At 40.1% G+C, this 9,926-nt stretch overlaps 1 protein-coding gene across 1 annotated transcript; it reads left to right on the forward strand.

Annotated features, from left to right (window-relative positions):
- Positions 1-4,124: 4,124 nt before the first annotated feature.
- On the forward strand, positions 4,125-6,275 carry lbx2 (ladybird homeobox 2). The gene is made up of 2 exons (XM_012820213.2): positions 4,125-4,750; positions 5,588-6,275. The coding sequence occupies exons 1-2, from the start codon at positions 4,426-4,428 to the stop codon at positions 6,046-6,048; spliced, it is 786 nt and encodes a 261-aa protein (XP_012675667.2). The 5' UTR covers positions 4,125-4,425; the 3' UTR covers positions 6,049-6,275.
- The last annotated feature ends 3,651 nt before the right edge of the window (positions 6,276-9,926 follow it).

Here is a 9,926-nt window from a genome sequence, read left to right on the forward strand (position 1 = left end):
ATAGGTTATTACAGGCTATTAGGTATCCAGGAGGCCCTTTGGGACCGGGTCTCACATGGTGTAAATTACACTGATCCCTGGGACATCACAGACCCACGGAGCGCATTATGGAAATAAACACAACGGGACATACTGGAGGACCCTCACCAATATCACACCCCATTCGTTTATTATCTTTGTGTGCCAGAATTGAGCTCCAGCAGAAACTTTGATTGTTATGTGTTTATAATGTGGTTACATCACTGGAAATATTTTGTAAATTCTTAGAGGTTACAAGTAGCAAAACAGATTGTTAAAAAGGTAGAAGCATCGGCAATGTTGTGTGATTTTGCTGTGACGCGTGGATAATTAAAAAAAAAAAAAAAAAAAAAACACGCATACCTTAAGGGTAGGCCCTGTCAGCAGAGTATGGGCAGAGCGCAGAAAGATGAGGCTGAAACAGACTGCACTGGACACCCCCATATGCAATCACCTCCATGAGCTTCATCGTGAGCTATTTTGGAGCTGATGAGCGAATGAATATTCATGTCTGAGTTAAAATGCCAGTCAGTGTCAAGTTCGTATATTTTAGTATACTTATTTTCCGTCGAAGACATGTTGAATGCAGCTTATAGCCTCAGGGTCATCTGATACGACGTTGCTCATCTACAACATGAGATGGGCGATATGAAGTTGATGAGTTAACCTGCGTTATTCAAATTAGTTATTGTTTATTTCCTGTTAAAGGTTACAGCCAGACACATTTTTACAGAAAACTGTTTTATTCTATTGGCTGGTTTACGTCATTATCGACAAAAAAAAACTGTTTTTCATTTACTCTACTTAGGCCTACATGTTGACTAGCATTCACTCTGCTACAGAAGATCAAAACTGAGTCCATGTAACAACTATATCTCTCTCTCACGCACGCACACACACACAGTGAGAGAGAGAAAAGGAGAGAGAGAGAGAGAAAAAAAGAGAGAGAGAGAGAGACGAACGAACGCAGGACACACTACAGTGGAACAGTGGGTGAACAGGAGATAGAGCCATGAGAAAAATACAGGCAGCTCCCCTAGACTTGATGATTGATGATGTCAGGTGTTCTGTTTCTAATTAACGTTTGAATTAGGCCGAAGAAAACCTTTCGAATTAGCACTTCTCCACTTAAAGCCTTAAAGACAATTTCAAATATGTCTGGAGAGTAGATATCTGCGGATTTGTCTTCGGAACTAATAATGCTTGCCGCATTTGAGAGAAATCTAACCCCGTCTCTATTCCGTGGAGGCATGCTTCGGTTACGCTGCCCCGCTCTCTCGAGGGAGCCGTGTGAAGTGCTATTGCTGGCGCTCAGAGGACATCATTCGCATGACTCGATGTTGTATCTAGATAATGATAGCGTAGTTATGCGCCATCATTACAATCTTTTAGCTCGCATACCGATGATAACAAATGATCGTCTTAAGTTTTAATTTCCCATTTGTTCTGTAGCCCACTTCTTCAAAAAAGTATTTTAAATCGGCGAAATATAGATGGCTAGTAATTGCGCTGTTAATTGGTTATAAACAACAGTACAAAAACCTGTATGATAATATATTGTTGCTCATTGCCTTGATAAATTAGTTAAATGAGGCGAGCGATCAAACTAGGTGCATTTGGGTCATCGTTGTGTCGCTCTTTATAGTGCTGTGGTCGTTTACATAGCCCAGGTTCAATGATGCACAAAATATGTGCAGGTTTAAGCTAACACATAAATGACATAACCTACATCAAAAGTGCAGTGTAACTCATAAGGGTAGTCTGTGTTAGGACTATATTTCAGAAACCTGGATTTAACAACGTATTTGTATTATCTACAAAATTGTACAAGGTACATTTATTTTGCATCTATGGGACAGGTAATATTATTCTTATAAAGGCCTACCCAGTTGCATATTAAAGTAGCATTGTTTTTATTCTTCATAAACTTTTCCTTGTCAACGAAGTATTATTAATTATTAATAATACTTAAACAAGTGTCGTCTTTGTTCAATAAAATGTATTTTCTCGGGGATACCTGGGCGAGACATGCTGCCATGTTTTCCTGCCCCAATGCCTTCGCTATTTAACTGGGTTTTGTCCCTACGCGAATGTCACCATATGGTGCTATTGGCATACACAGTGCAGTGTTCCTTGGAGGTCTCAGTCCATCAGTATTGCTTCACTATCAGTCGATTATAGAAACTCAAGGGATCATCAAAGGTCACTATATCTACAGTCTATCGCCAAGGGCACTCTGTAGAAAAAGGTGCTTATACCTATTCATTCACTCCTCGGGCTGTTTCAGTTTGAATGGATGTATACTTTCAAATGATTCACAAACCATGAACTGAGATCAAATGAAACACAGAAGAGCACGATTCTCCCCCGCAATAAACACCATTGTGCTCTTAGATTGATCTTATCTAGCAATACTATTTTATATAAAGATATAACCAGTTCTGACTGTACAATGCACTTTAATAAGAATTAGTTTTCTTAATTTCCATGCGTTTTGAAACACACAAAAACACTCACTGAAAGAAAGAAATATTGACAAAAGCACCTACATCCGTTATTCTGACTGAAGACTGAAAAAATATATAATTTCATCAGTCGGTTATTTTTGTGTGGCAAGTTTAATAATGCCCTACCCTGGTGCAGCACTGGCAGTAGCCTCAACAATTTCCTAATATTTACATTAATACAGACTACTCTGCATGCAGCCTATTTATGGCAACTGACATATCTCAAAAGTGTCCGGGGGCGTTTGAAGTGACTGATCGATTGTTCGTAATAGAAAACAAATAGGAAACGCTGAAATGTGTTTCTTACCTTTGTCTCTCAACTCCCATTATTTCTTTTTTTCCTTTCTTTTTTGTCGTTTATTAATGTATTTTTGAAGATCGTTACTGTCCCTCCGACCATCATCGTCACATTTTGTGTGATCCAATTCAGCTCTGGTGCTGAAATCAGCACCATGATCATTACGCATCGCTCCTTCTCATTCGGCAGCCTACCTGCATCAGATGTAAGAAGAGCGTAGCATTGTCACGGCTTCATTTTTATCGGCTTGTTATTTGAATGACATTTTATGGCGCTGGACTGCGGTGCGTAACTCAAAACTGGTCCGTAATCTCTCGATCCTCTCTTAATCGCATCCAGCTTCTCCCTTTGCCTCTTTAATGCAACGTTATGAAGGAAAGGGACTTTAATCATTGCACACGTCTTGCACAAGTCGGTCCGGTTTAGACAGTTCAAGGTTGTCCTCTCTCTACTGTCATCCACTATTGGTCAAATGACCCAGTCAAAGCTCACACCTCATTATTTTCAGATTCAAAACATTAGATAACCTGTGTTGTTTTAGGTAAATTAAACTATAGTAAGACAAACTACAGGGTGAATAATAGGCTACTCTCCACGCTCGTCTTTTGGTGACATATACGCTGGTAATAATAATAATAATAATAATAACAATAATAATGATTATGATGATGATGATGATGATGATGATGATGATGATGATGCAGAATAATTAAATAATGTAGAAAGATAGGTCAGATAAATCTGCCTACACTGCTTAGTCCTCGCAGACCTCTCATAAGATATCCGAACAGAGGGACTTTTGCCCATGTTCATCATTATAAGACAGGCGTTTAAACGTTGCTGTTTGCATTTTTTTGTGATCTTATTTTGTCCTCACAAGCTACTGGCGCTGTAGCCTGATCCCACTCATGTCATCTCCCCCATCCACGGAGGCACTTAATGGGCGTTTGTAATCTGCGCTAATTAAGCCACGGGAATGCCACTGATATTCGTGCTATGAGCAGTTACTCTCCCTTTTCAGTGAGGGCTATACGTGGGAGCACGTGGTCTCCATAAGTGGGAGTGAGATAGAGGATGCATAAACATTTCGAGCTACCTCACCCCCTTGAAACTTCGGCAACACTGCAGGGAAACTCCTCCTATTCCCGCGACCAATTAATTATTATGCCTGGCCCTTTAAGACTGAGCAGCGGGTCAGTAAGTAGTGTAGTGTTTCTCTAATTGAACTTCGCCCAATCAACAATAACTCGTTAGCAGTTGCTTGCTCTTTCTTGTTTCCGTGAGACAGCTTATTCCTCGCAGCGAATCGACCAGTGGCCAGTACCAATATACGTTCCTAAGATCTTCATGGAGTTCCTCAGAAGAACTTGGAGATTCTTAAGGGGAATACAATTCGTTTGCCTGTGAGACTGCAACCCACGCCTGAAGCATGGTGATTTTAGACAACCATTTGAGGCAAAAGAAGATCGAACATTTTGTCTAAGGTCAGCTAAAGAGGCCAGTAAAGAAGTTTTTATGAAGAAAGGAAACTCCCGTTACAGTTTTTTCGAACAGTTGAATGCTATAAGTAACGTTTGCTGAAATAGTTTTCCTCGGACTGCGATGACCTCTAGTAAAGACATGAAGGCAGGATCCGTGTTGCAGTCCAGCGGCGAGGAGAGGAGACGGGGTCCTTTGGACCAACTCCCACCCCCGGCAAACTCGAACAAACCTCTCACCCCCTTCAGTATTGAGGATATTTTGAACAAACCGTCTGCGAAGAAAACCGTGGCAAGTCTATGTCCACCCCGAGTCCTGGAGAAAGTGACCGGCTCGACTGCAGCTAGGAACGGTATTACCACTCCCTCTTCACCGTTATGCGCTTTGGAGGAACTAGCCAGCAAAACATTTAAAGGTCTGGAAGTCAGCCTTATACAAACAGCAGAAGGTGACGTATTATTTCTACATTAACGCCGGGATAGTGTTTTATTTCATTATGTTAAACTGCCTTTTACACTTTTTGTGATTTAATTCCCCCCGGTGCATTGAAGCAGTTTCAACTATTTCGTTGTGTGTCCGAAAGCTAAAGCAGCTTGCACTGTGTAAACATCAGGCATTTTATGAGGAAGGTAGCATAAAGTGTGCAATGTGAAGTAATGTTAGTCATGCCATCGTTTCGTGTACAACCATTACGAAGTTGTGAAAGCAGTGTTATAATAATGTTATTGTGTGAATTCCATAAATGGTTATACATAAGTTGATTTATTGGCTGGGTGTGCAACAATATTATGGCAAAACAGAAAGTTGCTATTGTCTACTTTTAAAATGTTAAATGCAAGTTTCGGCATTTTTGCATTGTCAGCCAATGCTGGTTAGGAATATATAAGGAGAAAACGTACTTGTATGCAGGTCTTACAACCATAGTATGGTTGAGCTGTCATCAATATGCCATTGCCCCTCGCCATAACCTACTAAGGCCCATGGCCTGTTATGGTACATTGCAAATATTATAAGAAACTTCTGTAGGTCGTTCGAACAAAGATCTCTGACCTATCTAACCCAATATAATCGTGTTGGAATGATGTTTTTCTGTCCTCGTGAAAGTCTAACAGCTGTTTTGCAGCTGGATGCAAACTATGGGGCCTGCATGTGTTTTGATAGCCTACATTAGTGAATCTGCATTGTTTTTGCTCTTGTGCGTTGTTTGGAACCAGTTAGCATACGGCGTCTTTAATTTTTCACATGAACTCATGTGTTGGTATGTGTCTATATGTCTTTCTTTTAGGTCGAGAGCATCTGAACGCATTTGGACAACGACAGGCTTCCAAAAAGAGACGAAAGTCTCGCACCGCTTTTACCAACCACCAAATCTACGAACTGGAGAAGCGCTTTTTGTACCAGAAATACTTATCACCAGCCGATAGAGACCAGATAGCCCAACAACTGGGTCTGACCAACGCTCAGGTCATCACCTGGTTCCAGAACAGACGAGCGAAGCTCAAACGGGACTTGGAAGAGATGAAGGCGGACGTGGAGTCCTTAAAGAAAATCCCCCCGCAAACTCTGCAGAAACTGGTGACTATGGAGGACATTGACGATCCCCAGAGTAGTTCTGGGGCCATCTCTCCCAGCATTTCCCCCTCTTCGCAAGGACACCGAGCCTTTCCTCAGTCCCCGTCTTCGTCCAGAGGCCAAACCACAGACGAATTCTCAGAAGAGGATGAAGAAATCGAGGTGGACGATTGAGTTTGGCCCGCATTTTAAGCGAGGGCCTTTGTTTTTCCCCCACAACTTTTGCACGGACGTTTACTCCATCGGAGAACTTGAAAAACGAAAAGGAATTTTCTCTCTGTGCTTCATAATTTATTAAAAGGATGACAAAAGCTAAAAGGATGTCGAACTTTCACCTTGAAGACATTATTTGAGGAATACATTTCTTTCGATAGGATGTGAAAGATACTTAGTGGTTATGGTACAGGATCAAGACTACGACATGTGTATGTACATTTTAAGTTTATTTCGCTATTTGATTTGGGGGGAAAGTTGTGCAATTGTTTCCTTATACCATTCAAGCATTTATATTATAGCTGCTAACGAAACATATCTGCCAAATGTAATTTTCAACCCAAAATTTCACTGATAAATTTATATATTTATACGGTTAATAGGGACATGAAAGATCCCAAAAGAAAACACTTTTGGATCCACTGTGGAAATATTCATTGCCGAATTCCAAACTTGAAATTGCAGAATCCTTAAATTATATTGCCCAAAATGCAGGGTAGTCAGTACTAGCAGGTAAATCAAATAAAATCTGTTAAACATGTCTTCAAGTTATTTCATGGGTGAGATTGTGTATAAATTCAATTACAATGCATCTTATGCGCTAAAGTTATTGTAACGTTCTATTTAATCATCATTTATGTAAATAAAGGGTATATGATATTTCACGACGTTTCTTGGCGTGATATAAATTACTGTGTCCAATACATTCTCACATCTTACCAGCTTGATCACTACACATTTTTTTTCCAGTTTGGTTTGATTATTTCTCCAGAAGTGCGTTGGTCTTAAGTCCTGTATGGACTGTGTTTCAGCACAATTGACTACAACAGGAGTGACACTTTGGCCTGTGAAAGTAAAACGTGCCCATTGAAAAAAAAACAGTTCCCATGAATACTGTTTAACTCGTTTTTCCTTTCAGACTTGTTAACACATTCTCTGTGTTAAGTGGCCGAGGCCCAATTAGAGACAATCGGGGCAAATGGTCTTCTTCAACTCCCTCTCTGTCACTCCCCCTCGGAGTGAAAAAAAAACAACAATTGTCACAAGAAGGTTAGAGCCTAGGGCTGGCAACAAAAAGCTTGCCAGCACCCTCGTACCATATGGTTTATGAATTTCCTTACCATAAAGTAGTCAACATGATTGATTAGGTTAACCCGCCTTGCCGTACAAAAACAGCTTCTCTGGGCCTGCTGAAATAATGCCACGCATCTGTGCCCCTTTAAAAGCATGTGTTAAAAAAACGCCCATGAATAGCAATTGATTAGCATGGGGTTCCTAATGAATACATCTCAATGGGGGGCAGTAGAAATGGGAGGGATGTTGTCTTTCTCTCCCGCATCCTTATCCATGCCACCGCCGTCTGCTGAATATCTTTCGAGCCCATTTGTAATACGTGTAACGAGATCAAGGAAGCGTCAATACGGCCAAGAAGAGGACAGACCGCCGGCACGCACAATTGGCCTAATCGACTGGAATAGTCGGGGTTGAAAAGTCAAGTAGATTTTTACGAGCACATTGTGGAGAGGGTTAAAAAAACTTGCCACATGTTTCTCACTGTTCACTCTGGACGAGTTGATCCCCCAGTTGTGGCAGTTCTCAGTCAAACACCTCGATGTCACATATAACTGTTTCATAGTCCTAAATGCGCTAACATTTGAGTTGTTTGTCCAATTATTGTTTCATGCACTCATGCGTTCTGCTGTAGGCCTATGTAAAATCATGTAACCCACTATTTCGGCTAGTTCGCTGTAATAGCCTAGAGAACTGAAATGGTGTTCCAAGTCCCCTAAATCGACACGAGGAATAGACTAGATATTTATATATAAAATCTAGATATTTCTTAGACACAGTTTGGACCTAGCAGCATGAAAATAGTGAAGTTGTCAATGAGTGGTGCGACTGATGAAGTCTTCATTTAATTTCGGGAGCCATAAACCTGCCCCCAAAACTGCTTGATGTCAGAACTGGATGTGCAGGCATTCGTTTACTGTGGTGTGTGTGAGATACGTTCCAGTAAGGCAGCATGCAGGCCCCGATGATAATGTTTTACTTGGTCATAAATTGCTTGCACCAAAAGTGGCACATCAAAGTATGAGTTAATAATGAAATTATACGTTTAAACGACGTGGTTTATTTCATTTTTTAATTTTAAGATCACAGGCTAACTTGTGTTCGTATGCTGTAGCTATATGACAAAACGACAGTTCAATCTAAACTAGGCCATAGTCTATTGCGGAATAATTACACTCTCGAGGATTAACATTAACCTAGTAGGCAGTCAATAAATTGTAGACAGTTGAATGAAAACAGCTTTAGGCACTATTAGGGATATTTGTGTACTTACAAAATTATTTTCTTTAAAATGAAGGACTAAAAGGAAGGCCAAAAAAACGTGAACTGAATGACATAATGGTTTCACGCAGCGAATTGTTATATTATAATAATAACGATGATAATAATAGAAAGGAAGAGCTTAAAGTTATACCTTGTCATGGAGCGATTTTTTTTTTCATGCCGAGTAATGTCACTGACAGGTGTATTCATGCATAGCTTGAATGCTTTTGATTCACGTGCTTACATTATTCTCACGAACTCGATGTACAGTCGGTTCGAGAACAGCTTTACCACTTATTGTTTTCACCTTCTGTGGTAGTTATACCACAGAATCACTGTCTAAACGGATAACAATATAGATAGCCCAAGGAATGTCAATAGGCTACGTTGGATATAGCGATCACTTGGCAAATTACAGAAGAAATAACCTTTGTTAATAACTGATAGAGTGGCTTTGTTTAAGAGAGATTCATATAGTAACTGTTCATGCAATATGTGTTTTACACATGTCGCTTGCCTAGGGAACACACACACTCGCAAGCAAACATCATGGAAAACACATCGTAATGAAGTATCAATAACATAAAAAACAAATGTCCATAATCGCCAAACAAGATAATGATTATGGTAAACGAAAATTCACCATGTGAGCTCTCTCGAACCGACGATTCGTTCTGCATTGTACAATTATACATTTATTACTTTTTTGTATTTGGGGAAATTGACGTTTTGTCTTCGTTGTTCGTCTCCTAACGATTTCAGGAAGTCGTTCCGAAGGCCTAGTGAAAGACACCCTTAACTCATTTCTTATTACCAAATATAATGATATCATAGGCTATCTGATAACAGATATCTGTGGGGGGAAATGCTAAGGGGAACATCACTAAATAACTTCACACCGTAAATCAGCGAACAGCCCACATCACCCATTTAACGCAGTTACCCGAGCTTAACTATACGGTCTCTACTGGTATTTTGGTTTTCATAACCTACTGTTGAGTCAAAAATTGGAGGACATCTAGGTGAAGGTGTTATATTGCCCGAGGTGTCCAGGATTAGTCTGTTTATTCGGTTTTTTTCTCCAAGAAGTTTGCGACGCACTTCAAGTATCCGAATAACAGAGATTGAGACTGGCGTGAGCTGAGCTGACCCAAGTATATAGACTATGAAAATGTGTCGCATTAAACAATTCATTTACTCACTACATTGGCCTACTTCAGCTAGTCTAACCTGAGACTGATGTAAAATTATTTTACAAATGTTCTCTATGTAGCAATTTCCTCAATTTGTTTGTTAAAAATGACAAATAGTTACAACTCAGGGATTACAAATACAAGACTCATACAACCTTACAATTTCAGATAGAAAAGACGTCTTTCTCACACGAATGGTAACATGGCCCCCTAGTGTTAGAGAGCTACAGTGCATATGGGTATTTTCTGTAAGACAAACGGTCTGGGAAGTGGAGAGGATCCCAAACTTGATCAATCCATTCAGAACACACA

The sequence above is a fragment of the Clupea harengus genome, chromosome 6 (genome assembly GCF_900700415.2).
Source record: "Clupea harengus chromosome 6, Ch_v2.0.2, whole genome shotgun sequence".
Classification (NCBI taxonomy): domain Eukaryota; kingdom Metazoa; phylum Chordata; class Actinopteri; order Clupeiformes; family Clupeidae; genus Clupea; species Clupea harengus.